A 17,061-nucleotide genomic window follows, 5' to 3' on the forward strand; every position below is an offset into this window, starting at 1 on the left:
AAAGATGATTATACAAGGGGACAAGGGGTTGTGAACAGAAATTATCAATTCAGTTGATTATCTTTATAACAGAAGTTTTTTTATATAAGAGGACATCTTGTTTACAGTATGTAACAGTAATATTTGTGCTTGTTATGTTCAAATCTTCAATTAAAACCAAAGAAAATGGAAGGAAACAGTTGGCATTGTTCTAGTCCTCATATGATTTCATATGCACAATTGCACAGCTATCTAATACATAACCTCGCTCTTTCTAACACTAATTTTCTTTCCTGACCATAGTCATACTAACAAAGTGAAAACATTTCGCTTCAATTATTCACTTCATCATTGACGCTCGGGCTGAAGATGACCAATAATGGTCGAAATCGATAGCCCCACCAGCAACTAAATAAACGTGTTTACAACCATTTCTCTTTACTCCTTCCTCAATATGCACAGCTGTTGTAAAATCTATTGGTATTAGTTACCCATACAATAACCAACTCAGTTAAATACCCCGGCATGGTTTCAGGTTACTTTTTACTCAGAACTGCGGTCGATGTAAAATTTTGTGGGAGGGAAATCTACGAAAATATATCTTTGTCCGTCCGTCTCTCCAACTAACCCTCTGACTATTGTTCGTCTAAATATTCCGCACCACCCGTGTTGCCTACCCACTAAGCGAGATGTGAACGGTCTACAAATCATTATCGTCCGGTTCAAAACACTTTTAAAGGGTATACAAGATCCAGGAAAAGTGTCTACAGCAGCAGCAGATGGGTCAACAGAGAAGAAACTGATGATTCACATTAAAACGGGAGCAGCTGGACGTATAATCAAGAAAGTCCAGCAGACGCACCAGAAAATAAGCGAGTCAGATATTAAAGACCACCAATACCACCAGGACAACTACACGGGGCAAATCTAGCAGGTGTACAACTAGGCTGTCGAGCTCCTCGAGCACTTGACCTAGGCGTAGAGGAAAAGGTCGATGAAAAAGGGGCCAAACAGCTTATACGGACTAAGAAAGAAGAGGTGTGTATCTACCAATTTGACACGCTTTTTACGCTTTTAAGATCACCCCAAAATATGAAGAAGACCATAAAGATGATTGGTCGAGCCGAAAAAAGGTGGGACGATGTAAAGAGTAAAGTAAAGAGGAAACAGAGGTCCAGACGTATGGAGGAAAATTCTCCTACGAGTATTTCACGGACAGGAAATACGAGGAGATCCAAGAACGCTATGAGAGGATTCGGGGACTAATCGATGTAGAAGAAGTGGAAGCACACACCAGCCCGAAAAAGGTAAAATTTCCAACAATACAAACTCACTTTTAGACAAGATCCTGGATTTCCCTTGAATCGAAAAAGAAAATGCGGAATTATTGAAACGGCTGACGGCTCCACGACACGAGTGTCTGAAAGCGATCAACAATTTAGAGCAAAACACGCCATCATGGCAACCAATAATAATTCCACTACGTTCCAGAAAGTGGGATGCAGAAACGAACAGGCTGTTCGAGCAATCATTAAAATAACTACAACCAGATTCCCTAGCTGCAGGACATGATGGATTTTATAAAAGTAGGAATGGGACAGGACAGAGGGAGTACCAAATACCGTATTTGAGCAGGACAACCTGGAAACAAGTCGGCAAAATAAGCTACCAACATCGGCCAAGCAAAAGGAGTGGAGAAAGTCTAAGACGTCCTGTTGGCAACCATCATTGTGCAGATACAAGACATCATGGGAGAGAGACACGTGATGAGTGTATTGGTGGACCCAGGATCCTAGGGCATCAGTCGCAGTCCTGTATAAAGTAGTGAACGTTTGAAAAGTACTCTTGTAACGGTCCCCATTTTAAAGCTTCACTTTTGGTGTCACTTTGTAACGGATGGTTACTTTACATATGGTTGAGGATCTTCTCGGGTTTGTCTCTCGTGATTCTTCTTATAATTTTTTCGCCTTGTTAGGTTTCTGAAGTACTTTTGGGACTTACCTTTTTGTGTACTTTTGCTTCCAGCTAGCTCAGGTGAATAATTGGTTTAAGAACAGGGAAGAATTCAATTAATTTCTCTTTCACTAATATCTCGTTAATATCAATCATTTATAATCAAAATTTGGAGAAAGATTCTGAATTTAATACTGCAATATGTCCATAGAATTTATGCCACTTTGATACAATGGTGTTTCTTTGAAATATAAAACTTTTTACCATTGGTGTCTTGTAGTTTTGCACTCTTGCTTCCAGGAATAAATTGTACTTACCTGATTTGAAATATGAAATTCTTCAGATCATTACCCTGGAGCACTCGCGGCATGAGCGTTTCTCTCACAGTTTTAGCAATTTGCCCATAATTTTGCCGCTGGTGCAGATATAGTCCTAGTGTCCCTTCTAGCTGAGTTTGTATATCTATGCTGTAGGATGATAATCTGTATTTGCATGCCGTTGACAACAATGCGTTAGTAGGTGATTGTTGTTGCATCGCTGCAGGTGTGCCGTGAGCAGTTTTCTCACTACGCGAGTGCCTTCGTAGGTTGTATTTTATGGTTACTATTTCAGTATAAGTGTAGGTGGCTTTTGGTATGTATGTCCCCAAGTTTACCGTAGACAGTGTCACTCCAGAATTTTCGCTTTTAGTAGAAAACATGAGTCGTGGAAGAATGCTTGCCGAATTGGGACGACTTGAATTCGAGCGGAAAAATTTTGCACCTCCCACGTGGACCACGCAAGAGGCACAATTAGAGGATTTGGAAGACGACCAAGACCGCTTGGACATCCTTAGTGACGCGGAGAGCGAGCACAGTGACCATGACACGGAATCGGAACAGTCGGATGATGAAGATTGTGATAATAGAGATCTTTGTTATGTCGGTAAGGACAATGCAACGCGTTGGATAGCTCATCCTCCTCGCCCTAACCGCCGAACAGCTAAACAAAATATAGTTATTCATTTACCTGGTGTAAAGGTAGTTGCAAAGAACGCAAAGTCAACAAGGGAATGTTGGGAGTTGTTTTTCCCACCGCAAACCGTAGAGCATGTTGTAAATTGTACAAACATCTACCTTGATAAACTACGGCCAAATTACCAGAGGGAGAGAGACTGTCGAAGGACAGATACTACAGAAATATATGCCCTATTTGGCCTTTTATATTTGGCCGGAGTCAAGAAGGCTCAGTATTTCAATACCAAGGAGCTATGGACAGACGATGGGACGGATCCAGAAATTTTTAGGCTGACGATGTCCAGGGAGAGGTTTCACCTATTACTGCGCTCATTACGGTTTGACGACATAAATGACAGAGAGAACAGGAAGCAGTTTGATAATTTGGCACCGATTCGTCTAGTATTTGAAGAATTTGTACAGAAGTGTCAAAATAATTACCAAATTGGAGAGTACTGCACAGTTGACGAAATGTTAGAGAGTTTTAGGGGACGCTGTAAATTTAGACAGTACATAGCGAACAAACCCGCAAAATACGGTTTAAAGATTTGGGCCTTGGTAGATTCCAAAATGTATTATACCCATAATTTGGAAGTCTATGCTGGAAAACAGCCCGATGGCCCATTCAAGCTAGACAACTCTGCAAGCGCCGTCGTAAAACGCATAACCCAACCAATTCTAAACACTGGAAGAAACGTCACGGTGGACAACTATTTTACGTCAATTCCTCTCGCGAAATATATGCTGCAGATGAGGACAACTATAGTTGGAACGGTAAGAAAGAATAAACGAGAGTTGCCAACTGTCTTTTTGAATACAAAGGATAGACCACTGCGGAGTACTATGTTTGCTTTCCACGACAAGATAGTCGTTGCCTCCTACACACCAAAGCGGGGAAAAAATGTTTTGACACTCTCTACATTTCATTCTGGCGATACAATCGATCCAGAATCCGGTGATTTATTGAAACCCGACATCATTACCTTTTATAATAAAACTAAGGGTGGAGTCGACGTTGTTGACGAGCTAAAAAGTCTGTACTTCTGTTGTAGATGGCCCTTGCGATTATTCTTTACCATTATGGATATTGGAGTTATTAACTCCCAAATAATATTCAAGAGTAACACAGAAATTATTCAGGATCGCAGAATATACCTAAAGGAATTGGCCCAAGAGCTGATAAAGCCGCATCTAGTATATCGTTCCACAATAAGATATTTGCCATTGGTACTTCGCAGACGAATAAAGCAGACCTTGAAGATACCTGAACCCGACCATGCATTAGCACACGAGACTCAAGGATTTTGTGGATTTTGCCCACGAAGAAAGAATCGCAAAACTAAAAAACGTTGCGGTACTTGCACAACAGCGATCTGCACAGAACATGCAAAATATCTTTGTCCAACCTGTGCTGATGAAATTGCTACAAGTGAAGATTCGGCCAATTAACCTCTTATCAGTTACTTTACCTTTACATTACATACGTACGTTTTTTCTAAATATATGGATATTTCATTTTACGATTTCTGCCTACTCTTATTATATCTGCTTTTTTGCTACAGAATCACATTTTATTTTCAAGAATGTATTTTCTTTTGTATACTAATAAACAGTATTTTTGTTTCTGGATGGTTAAATAAAGGGAATATTATGGTATAAGTCTCCACTTATTACGAAAGCTACATATTTTAAAAATCTAGCAAGGTACAATGCATTACAACGCAGGTGAGAAAAACCCTCACATGCGAGTTCTCGTGAGACACTAGATGACGCGAGTTCTGCAGTAATGATGTATCGATCCTTCGTTTTAAATTGGTATTGGTAGTTTCGTCTAAATCGGAGGGTACTTGGGAGTCACACCTCATACTTCTATTCCCTTTTTAGAACTTTATTTATTATACTGGTGGACAAACGAAAAATCGATGTGTTCGTATGTGTTCAATCCAATGAAGCACAACCCTTTTATTTTGAAATGAGATAGGGAGGGAGAGTGAATTCCACCCTATTTAATTTTCTTTTTTTACTTCTTCGCTTATAGCAGAATGCAAACTAAAAATCAAAGTGTGCTTAAATGTACAAACAATGTGCAAACAAATTCAAAACAATTTTAAAATTTAAGTTTTAATATTAAAAATTTAATGAGACGATCTTTCAATTTTAAAATTAAAAATTTTGAACTGTTTATTTTTCTTTGGTCCAAATGAAGTGCGTCTAAATGTGCAAATAATGAAACATAAACCGTATACTCGTTTTGCTGATGGGCGCTAATTTCACGAGAATAAAAAAAGGAGAATATAAGATTTTTCGGTAGGGTACTTTTGTATTATGATATGAATGAAATATACGACTCAATTCCTCAAAACCTTCCCCATGGATATTTACAGACAGACAGACATATTGTGAAATGTTACGACATGTTTCGATTGTTAATCATCTTCAGGTAACAAATTATAAGTACTGTGAATTATTGAAAAGTTGAAAAATTGTTGAAGCCTTGACGATACATGTTGAAGTTTTGACGATACATTGAAATTTGAATTATAAGTAAAATTAAGTTAATTAAATTAAATTTTCAAAATTTGAGTTAACGGGCCATGGTGAAGAGGGTAAATTTTAAACAAACATTAACATAGTTGATATAAAAATACACACGGCCAGCTGAGGGCCAAGGGCGACTTGCCTTCAGCCGTTAATTTCCCAATGGGGTTATAATTTTGAAATTAAATAATGTTAATCTTTGCTCATCAATGATTTCAGATTTCAAACAATGTTAGTAATATTTGTATAGGCGGTTTCAACTTGGCCCTCAGCTGGCCGTGTGTGTTTTTTATATCAACTATGGTAATGTTTGTTTAAAATTTACCCTCTTCACCATGGCCCGTTAACTCAAATTTTGGAAATTTAATTTAAATAACTTAATTTTACTTATAATAATTCAAATTTCAATGTATCGTCAAAACTTCAGCATGTATCGTCAAGGCTTCAACAACTTTTCAACTTTTCAATAATGTAATAATTTTTACTCACAATCGATCATTTAAGGTAAAGTATATAAATCAACAAGGTGTTACTTTAACTGTCAATAATAGTGACACCGCCAATGTAACCATTAATGTTTACAACAATAGCAAATTACGAAGAAGAACGAAACTATTTGCTATTGTTGTAAACATTAATGGTTACATTGGCGGTGTCACTATTATTGACAGTTAAAGTAACACCTTGTTGATTTATATACTTTACCTTAAATGATCGATTGTGAGTAAAATAGTATACAAACCTCGCTGGTCAGTGGTTCATAACCATAACAACGAAGCGCGGAGGTGAGGTACCTTAAGCCCTCCGGGTAGGTAATGAACCACCTCCCAGCTCGGTATGTAATCTACTATTCTCACCGTACTTATAATTTGTTACCTGAAGATGATTAACAATCGAAACATGTCGTAACATTTCACAATATATGTGTCTGTCAACAATTAAATATCCATGGGGAAGGTTTTGAGGAATTGAGTCGTTTATTTCATTCATGGTCCATCACCCCCATTTTGAGCATGGATCAACCACAACCAAGAGTTTTTCCTATTATGATACGGTTGAATATTCTCCGCATTTTAAAAATATTTGGAATTATACAGGATGCGCTCACCAATGTAGGGCGCTAAAATGGTACATGTTTTTAAAATGGAACCCCCTTAATTTGAATGCATTTTTTAATTCTACGTGTCTTTTTTATTATAGGTATAGTTAATATCTGAAAAAGTAGTGGTATTAAAGATAATTTAATTTGTACGAAAAATTGGCATTTGCAAGCGTCAGTTTATTTATCAAAATTTTTATTTAAACTTTGATACCAGGCTCTATATCTTTTATTCTCGGTAAAGTAAAAGTTACATCTACTAAGAAGGTGTTTTTTTGTATGTCCAAAGTCACAAAACTTCATATATGCTATATATTCAAATTTAGGGGGTTCTATTTATAAAAATGTACCATTTTAGCGCCCTTCTTTGTAAGCGCACCCTGTATAATTCCAATTTTTTTTTGAAATGTGGAGAATATTTAACTATATCATAATACAAAAGTACTCTATTGAAAAATATTATCTTCAAGCCATTAAGTTACTCCTCGCAATCGTTGACTCACCCTGTACAGTGTAAATTCAAAGGTAGAAGTAATTAAAGTACAATATCGGTTTACGGTAAGTTCCCTTCTTTTTATTCATTGAAGTGGTGAATCGAATCCAATTCCACAATGTTATGGTACGAGTTTGAAAAGTAAATAATTGCTCTTTTCTTTGTTTAAGGACAAGTCCCTTGTTAAATCCCGTGTTTGAATAAAAAATATTTATGAAGTTGGCGAATCTTTCAAGCTATGATACCCAATGCGGCAAAATTAAATTTAACATTGTTGTGGAAATATAAACTTTGGTGGCGGTAAACGCCTTAAATTTATAGTTCCTTAAAAAGCAATTATCTCGGCGAGCGGGCGCACCACTGCAACTATTAAATCAGGCAACAAGTTTGCGACGCTAGCGACGCTATTTTACACCACACATATTATTCAAATCTTCTAGCAGAAAATCTTCAATTAACAACTTTGAGAAATAACTACGGTGGGATATAAACACTTCTCCACCGCACAGCGGCTCAATATACAAAATGAGCGTTGTTTCAGAGTAACCTGTAACGTATTGTTGCCCGCAGTTGCATCAAATATACTTGACGTTTCGTAAAACCGCCAAAACCGTAATAGAGATGCTTTTGACTATAAGCAACATTCCGTAGCGGCACACCAAAACAATATTATAAGACTTATTTTGTGCTTCGCTGAATTTTACATTCTTCGATTCTGTTTTGTTCTAGTTATTCTTAAAAGGAACTCTTTACGACGCAACATATTTTAAGAGCAAGTTAGTAAAATCTTGACACATTTACGACTTTTGAATGTAGAAACTTACTTAAGGGAGTAACCAAATTAGAACGCCCATCTTAATGCGGTGGTTAATATAATAACAATACTCAAGTAGTGCAATTAATCCTTTCTTACCTTACAAGCTCTCTAAAGGTTTTCAAACCTTGCCTCATATATTAATGAACTTTTTTAGCGGTTTTACAACGCGCGTTGCTGTTCACCAGATCGTTAACTTTATTCTAGGTACTATCCTAAATTTGGCAATTATCCAACTATAGGGATGGATTTATGACTCGCCATTCGCACCCCATCACACCCATTCACATTTCCACCATTTTATTGCACGAATCTGTGGCATTCATTTAGATCGTTAACATTAATTTCAACAATCAACAGCTCTAATTTTATTTGATTTGCCTCTACAAGTACAATTTAGTTACATAAAATTTCAAATAAAAACGAACAAACGCCCTTGCACAAGATACCTAGTAGGTACGGGGTTTTAAAAATTTCGTCATTCGTAAGTTTCATGGGTAGATATTTTTCTGATATTATTATACATATTATATCTTACGTATTTCCCACAACTTATGATATTTACCATTTCCATTTATCAACTCAAAAGGATCTTATTTTTGCAATTTATTAGGCCGCAAGCATATGTTGTAATTATTTTGTTTCAAAGAAATACTCTGTCTTGTTTGCGAAATAAATAATTATTACGATCATATCTAGTTCAATTTTTAAATGATTTTTATTTTCAGTTTTTTATCATAAGTTATGAATTTGTTCCTCCAGCAACCACCGTTACATTGTTTTACAGATACGTCACTACAATACCATCTTTCCGGAGTGTTTGTTTGCCGAAATTGTTTAACTAAGGATAACGCAAACAGTGCATAACAACAAATAGCTGTTAAACAATAGAATGAGGAAATGAGTGTAGGTACCTACTACACTCTAATATTTGAGTCTTTAGCTACCAGTTTGGAATATTTTATTTAGTTATTGTCCACCTTGTTCTAGGCCCTCAACAGGCCTACGCCCTATTACAGAGTGACCCGCATAATGCTTTTTATAGATGCCCCTGTAGGAGGTCTTAAGTCGGATCGTTTAGTTCCAGAGGAAGGAAGGGTCGTTTTATATGTTTCAATGTAGATGTGTTGAGGTGGTCGTCACTTGGTACGTATGCAGGTCATAATCGATCTATTGACACTCTTTTCGTGCAGTTTGACAATAGGTAAATGTTTCAGGGTCGCGGATAACTATGTCGTAAAGGTCACCCTATACGTGCTGCATGCAAGGGGGCGTCATGTCGAATAAAGACGTGTATAGGGTGGATTATACAGGGTGGCAATTTTGTCTGGAACACGGAATATATCTTCAAAACAACATTTTTTTAATTATGAACGCACCAAGGAAGATTTGCCGATCTTTGTTAGCTAACTTGGTTAATTTTTTTCCTTCAAGGCTACACAAGGCTAAACAAAATTTAGATGATGTCGATCGGTCTGTCGGTATCTCTGTTTGTCTGTCTGTACTCTCATTTCCGGCTAAACGGTTTAACCGATTTAAACCAAATTTGGTACACATATTCTTAGACATGAAAAGGCAGAATCGCGCATGCGCAGCTGTGCAGGTGGTATCTGTGCTATCAACAGCAAATTTTTTTAGCTTACATTTCGGACGGCTCTGATGAGGGACCAATTTGCTATTTTTTTTATTGATATTCAATATTATACAAAGTATCAGTCTGTCAGTGTGGCGCAGTTCAGTTAAAGCTGGACTGTGGTGCTAAGGGTCCCTGGTTCGAATCCGGGTTCGGGCATGGATATTTGTAAATGTATAGTGGGTCGGGTTGGTTGAGCAACCTTGGCTGAAACCCAGCCCACTCAAAAATAAAGGAAAATAAAAAAAAATTAAAATTAAATAAAAATATTATTTATTAGACAACATGTGAAAAATTTATTATATTAAACACCCAAATTAAAGAAAAAAGTTACCAAAAATAATGCTGGAATGGAACTCATTCCAGTATTAAAATATTTCCTAGCAGAACGACTTTCTATTTGTTGCGAAACAGAAAACTAATAGGTACATTACTAATAAATATCGAACTTGTGAGTGATTTTTCATTTGTAGTTTTTTTCTATTAGTTGTGTAATGTTACCCTACACCTAGATATGCTATTTTAAAGTTGTCGATAGAATGTAATAAATACATTACAAAAACATAATGAACACAAGCGATGAATCACAACAGGCATCAATTCGGGTGCGTCTGGAGAAATATCTTAAATGGCTCCAAAAAATGGGTATTTTGTGTGTGAACACTGTTTCGGTTAACCAGCCAGTTCTTATTATCAGTACATACTGTAAAGCTGCATATGGTATCATCTTCTCCTTCTGGTTTGAATACCCATGAACAGAAAATGCCTTTTTGTAGGAACGTCCAATTCTCGAAGTAATTGTAGCCCACGTTTACAATAGTTTTCGGTGTGATAATAAGGCCTATTTTAACACTGTCTTCAAATTGGTGGTAAAAGGAAAACATAAATTCGCTAATTTGACATTTCCATTTCATTTGCTTTTAAACTAAAGAAGTTACGTGTTAATACACATACAATAACACGACAAAAACCCTTTCTCGCTGATTACTGTTAACTTGATCCCACAGTTCGTTTCCATGAAAACGTATTAAATTCTTAGAATTAACGTGATTCGCTTTAGGTTGACATTACATTTTCTTTTGCTTCCTTCCTTTGTGTATTAACATACCAATATTGGGTTCAAATGAAGGGTTAATTCCATGGCTTCCCTAAATCTAAACATGCTGCGTGCGTTCTAATTTCACTCTTAATACCTCGAAAATGCTTGCCAATTTTGCTGGCGTGATATACTTTGTTCGTAACATCATTCTATAAAAACCGCATCAAAAAGTATATAACCAGACCGACTGTTCATTGATCTACGTGAGTAGGTAGATACTGTCTGAGGGGCAATGTATTTTAATTTGACACTCCTGGAAGAGCCATTCTTCTTGAATTGAAAAATATTGAAGTAATTATTATTTCGGTGACAACCCAAGCTTGAAAAATGTAAAGGATGAACACCTCGGGTAGTAATCTAGAGTGGCAGAGAAACACGTAAGCGATCTCATTTCCAACATAATCGGTTTATTAGACATGTTATAGCTCCATTAAAAAAATTTTCTCAAACGTCAAAATATGAGATCATTGTTCGACTGATTAGTAGACGCCAACGTTTGATATTATTTATTTCTAGAGGAGATTTTTTTCCTTTTCTTGTGTTCGAAGCGTAAAGGGTTGTTATAAAAACCCAACAATTTATTTTCACTGATTATAAGGTTGTCTACTGCTTTACAACCGAAACAGCAACTAACTATTGGAAAGGAATACAAACCTACATACTTGATAGTAGCGGATATTTTAACCAACGCTATAAATATCTCTGAAAAGCCTATTATTGAAATAAATGCTTTGGGCAAATTTGCGGAAGTTTGAATAAAAAATAGCATATTTTATTTAGAGAAGAAGATATACGTTTCATGGCTTGCCTTCTATTAACACAGACTCGCCATGGAAAGTAAAACTTCTCCTCCACATAAAATAATTTACTATTTCATAGCTCCTTTTAACACACTTCTCAGAATGTGTTGAGGTATTCATATACCTAGATCTCCCCTTCGGTAAATTGACCTTTGAAAATTGTAAGTGTGTTTGAGACACTTCCACCCCCAAGGGAGACTGTTCAGAGCACTGGAAAAGTCTAACCAGGTAAACTATTAGCAGCTGAAGAAACAGAACTGATTGGGATGCTGTGCGAACAGCACCGCCGGCGGAAATTGGTTGTTGCCATTGAAAAATATTATGGCTCTCAATCCAATCATCACTGTAGTCGGTCCAGTTCTCGAAACAGTTCTACACGAATCATCATAGCAGGAAATTGCTATTGTTATTGACGTTCATGGGTAGGTTTCACAAAATTGAAACATACCTACGACTTAGAAGAAATTATGCTTTGTTGAATTAATGGTGCAGCACGTCGTTCTTTATAATATAAAGAACAGTAAAACTTGGAAACGGTGATGTTAAATGGACTAAGGTGCCAACGTAGCTGATGTAGATAAAATTTAATTAACAGAGGAAATGTGTAGCGAAAACTGTAAGAAAAGTTTCACTCCAGAACGTTTTATTTCAATAGCACTTTGAACTGAAATTTTAAATTAATTAATAACAAAACATGGAAAACTTTTAATGAACTAATTACGAGAATTTAATGAGAGGGCTCCTGTCAATTTAAGCAAATGGTTACCAGAGCGCCACGTTTATATGAACAATGAACAAAATATTATTCTACCTTAACCTCTTATTATATCGCCTATAGCTAATTAGACGTTATTCTTCCTACTCACCCGCATCTTTACGGAAGAGCAACTAGAAACTTTTACAGACACTCTTCAGGCACCCCACCATTATATAATATTCAATACAGAATACAGATGTTACATTATTCAACAAACTAGGAAGAGACAACCCACTTGCATCGATTGTGCTTGTGGTAGAGGTAACACACCTTTCAATTGAGTCTCAACTTGGCACAACTTGCCAAATGCACTACTATTTGAAATGCAGTCTGGTTTACCAACACTCGTGCTAAACAACTTAACTTGCAGCAAGTATAGTTTTGTTAACAGCTCTTAGTAAATTGAAGGCAATTTATTATTTATGGTGTTTCTAACCCCATATTATTTTATTAAACGGAGGCGATACTATTCGATTTTAAGACTGATGGAGGAACATCGCTTCTCCGATATTGAAACACGTGTACCTATATGTAATGATTCATCTGCAATTGTTTCTAACTCTTCTGGTGTATTTTTTGTTCGGGAATTGTCGGAAATTTTCGAGAATGTTTCGTGATTTTTCTAAAAAACTTTTCGTTTGGTGCATAAGCAAATTCAATTGTGTTTAATGAAACAACATCGACGCCGAATTAATGAGTAGTGATTGTATTCAATTAGTAAAGACGCAGGTGAACTCCGTAGGCAGTGCCCCGTAAATTCGTCGGAATTGGAAAATGTAGCAACTTCTTAAGGGACTATCTTATCAATCAGTCGGGTATTTATCTCCCTGATAATTAATGAAGAATTTATTTTCTGCATAATTTTTAGTTTAGTAACAGTAAATTTTCTAGAAACTGTTAGTCTTGGTATCATTGGAGGCATTTTTGCACTTTATGTATGAATGGTAAATCGTCGTTTTTTCTGTACCTATAGGTATGCGATAGGGCACTTAAAGATAACATACACATGAGTACAATTTATGTCATAAAGGAAAACGCTTCATTTGATCAACAAATATCCAATTATTTTTGTTTTGTTACTGTTTTTTGTTCATTTCTGTTAAAAATAAAATAACGATAATTTAAAAATACTCATTTGTGACAGATTTATCTTACAATGATAAACTTCCATGTCACTATAAGGGTATATATGAACACACACATTTTAAAATGACATCTCAAAGTGTTTTACGCCAAATTCAATTTAAATAACGTACAATTCGTCCTAACGAAATGTTAAAGCAATGCAAAGCATAAAATGTTGTTATTAAATTAAATAGCTTTTGTAGTTGGAGGGTCCATTACACCGCTGGCATGGTGACTGTGATTGGCACATTGTAATAATGTATGATTGGCATTTTAGCTTGTATCAAAAAAATTAGGTGTTCTTTTCCACTCTTTTTATTGTTTTAATGACTTATTTACAGGCGATTTCCAATTTTGAGGGCTGAAGCATTGCTATTTTCACCGGAGACCCTTCGCATTAGTGTTACAAGCGTAACACTAATTTTGGCAATCAATCCTTCCAGATGTTCTGCTATCGTATTTGGACCACTCAAAGAAATCAAAAAAAAAATCCTAAAGAAACCACCCATATTACTAGTGAATCCGCATTTGTCGCATATTCCGGTTTCCCTTCTAGTTACGCTGTTTATAGTTCAAGGCTGTGATGTGATTTATGGCCGCTGTTTGACTACTCCGAGCAAATATATAATCCAAAAGATGTCAAATTCTTGTCTTCGTAGAAACTTTGGAATCAAAACGCATGAACGCATTATATCTACAAACTACAAGAGCTCGGTTGGTTAAATATTACTACATTCAGCTTGCCTATTTCCCAAAATGTTTATAAACCAAATGCCACTGTATCTCTATGATCTTCTAAAATTTGGTTCAAATCCACGTTTCTATAAATTTAAGTTAAGTTAAGTGGTAGAGCAGATGTATCACATGCTCTGAATTTTGCCCTTTTAAACTTCTGGCTGCAATATAGTTTTTTTTCCTTTGTATGTTGCTTTATGTTTATTTTAGAAGTCTAATAAACGGCATCAACCAAAGTGAAAGTTCAATTTTTTTCTGTATGGGATGAAACTTGAAGTATTTAGCTACAAGATGACACCTCAATCACATCCACATGTATGTCTTTTTAATAAAATTCTATATGTAAGAAAAGTTGTAAAGTCCCTTTTGTAATACCATGTATACGTAGGATATTTTAAACAGAATTGACGCAAGGTCAAACTAAATGATATACTATACAAGCGGGGGGTAGGGTCCCAACCAAACGGTAATTGAATTTTCATTTTGGGAAAATATACTTCGCTGAATAAACTGAGCAAAAGAATTATAGAGGGTGCTTAGAAATTCACGTAAAATTTACAGTTTTGAAACTGCGAATACTTAATTTTTTAATGAAAATTGCCTTTTTCTGGATTCTACACTGTAAAATAAGAACAGTTTGTAATAATTACAATAGTTAAACTACTCTTATTTTCATAGTGAAATCAATTTTGTAAGTGGAAAAAAAGGAGTTTCAAAGTGCTAGATTAGGTGCGAATCTCTGAAGGCTTATGTTGCTGAAAATAGTGGGCCTATTATATCAATGATAAAAGGCAACTTATTCTGCGAAACGGTTTATTTCGAGCGGACTGAATTCAAAAATCTTTCATTATGAGCATTGTGGTCTCTTAGATCTGATTTATTCCAGAGTGGGAGACTACGAGATTCCATAACCCGCTTGAAACAAGTAAGAATTTCGTGTAAAACTGCGTAAATTTGCTTTTAAGCGGTCCTGTTAAGAGTAGTGAGAGTATTGGGAGACAGTTTGAGGTTGGCAATTGACATTTTACTTTATTTTGATTGGCTTAACTCTCAAAATATTTTTAAATTGATAGAAAACTCCACAACCTTATGAGTGACTTCGTATAGGCGGAGGTGTAAATTCAAATTAAGTGAATTTGAAGTAGTGGGCCGTGGTGGAAATATCTGTAATAGAAACAAAAATTGGCAGAATTTAGTAACTTTGGAATTATATCTCAATTTTCAGCTAGGTGTTATAGTAAGCCGTATCGTACTTTTTGCTTTGAGATTGAGTAGCATATCCGAAGCATTTTCCCGGGTGCAGGTGTACTGGTAAATAGAGAAAACTGTCACAATGAATAATGGCTTTGACGTAATTTCTGTTATGTACATAGCTTGCCGAAAGGCATATCTCCCTCAACATCAGTCACTTTTGACAAGCATCGTCAACACAACTTTTTGTTTTGAAAAATTAGTATCACAACCAGAACGACGCGTGTTACTTTTAAATTTATGTAAATTTTAAGAAACTTGTAATTTGAGGCTTGTTGGAAAACAACGAAAGCATTTATGTGGAGTTACTCTTCCAATACGATGCCACATTGTCATTCTACTTACTAATTTTTAGTTTGTTATTCTTTCAACGTTCCTGTTGCGTTAGCATAATAGGTTTTTAATGGCTCGGTAACTATAAGGTAGAATATTTCAATTACCAAGGAGATAAAGAGTGACAAGAGTGTTAATGTTACTTTGTAAAAGACGTCAGATAATTGCTTTCACCTCTCAATCGAGAGAATCTACTATATTACCTACGTAAACGGAAAAGCTTTTAATCTGACGTAGGGATAAATCTTCCACTCGAGAGGGCAAGGTGATGGAAGGCTTTTCCCGATTGAGGAAGTTAACTATAATTTCAAACGTAAAGGGCATTGACTAGTAGATCTTATTGTTCCAGGAGAGCACCCAGCAGCGATGCACCACGGAGGAAACTCGTCAGTAGCGCCTTCAACTGCGACGCTTCTATTAATATCAACGTTGATTCTACTGAGGCCACCTATCACGTAGCGCCTTTAGACGACGTGGACGGCGTCTCTCGACATCCATCAATTGTCTAATTGTGATGAATCGCACGTAATATTTGTTAAATAGCTTTGATTAAACTGCCTGCCAATTATTGAACCTAATCGCGGTAACAAATGGTGTGCGAGTGATGTTATTGATGAACCACATTTACAACCACAAATTACGTGTTTATAAACAATATTTTATACTGTCGCCCTAACGTCCCTCGTTCTGGGACATTACTGTACATATCACATAAATTTAATCAACGACTTTAAATATACGTGAACATATTTCCGATTTATAATAATCACATCTTAATGAATTTTGTACATAAATTCAGTATCTGTCCAATAGTTGTGAACAATAAAACTAAGCTCTATTAAAAATGATTATCAGAGCGAAAATTTGAAATTATTACGTATACATTGTAGAGTTAAAATTCAAATGGATTCAGTTGTAAATTCGGCGTATCCATCCATGTTAACTAACATGCTCAAATAAATTTAAATTAAAACCTATAGATCTGCGGAATCATTTTGAAGCGGATTTGTTAACAAATTTAAATCAAAGCAAATTTCGGATTACAATTAAGCGTGTATCACCCACTTACTTATGCATCACCTTCGCAACGTTCTAGATCAATATTATCTTCAGTCTACAAGGGCAAATTCTCAATTTTGCTTCAGGCTTTCAGTATTCTCTCATTAGAACGTTTTTCTCCATAATTCAATCCTGAAAATGATTGTGCGGGTTAATGATGTTTTTATAATTAGGACGAAGGGAGATTTAATTAATTTATTTATTTAACAAGGAACCGCTTAATTTAATTAAAATTGTACATTTCATTTAATGCTGGGACATGCAACCAAATGCGGCGATGTTCATGATTGCCTCAAGCTGAAATGTCCAGTATCGTTACCATGATATACGTGGCTCATAAAATTGTCAGAAAAATACAAATTGACAGTGTGCGAAGAGGATCTAGAAAAGCGGGCTCA

At 35.9% G+C, this 17,061-nt stretch overlaps 1 protein-coding gene across 3 annotated transcripts in view; it reads left to right on the top strand.

The window, feature by feature from the left end:
* LOC116166938 (carcinoembryonic antigen-related cell adhesion molecule 1-like) overlaps positions 1–16,540 on the top strand; it is a 56,531-nt gene extending 39,991 nt beyond the window's left edge. Inside the window, exon 4 of one of the 3 annotated variants that reach the window (XM_031482155.1) lies at positions 15,954–16,540. In XM_031482155.1, coding sequence (XP_031338015.1) covers positions 15,954–16,063 — 110 coding nt within the window. In that variant the 3' untranslated portion in view covers positions 16,064–16,540. The remainder of the gene's footprint in view (positions 1–15,953) is intronic. The other 2 variants (XM_031482154.1, XM_031482153.1) reach the window with 2 other exon arrangements.
* Positions 16,541–17,061: the final 521 nt, after the last annotated feature.

This window comes from Photinus pyralis, unplaced genomic scaffold (assembly GCF_008802855.1).
Source record: "Photinus pyralis isolate 1611_PpyrPB1 unplaced genomic scaffold, Ppyr1.3 Ppyr1.4_LG3b, whole genome shotgun sequence".
Lineage (NCBI taxonomy): Eukaryota > Metazoa > Arthropoda > Insecta > Coleoptera > Lampyridae > Photinus > Photinus pyralis.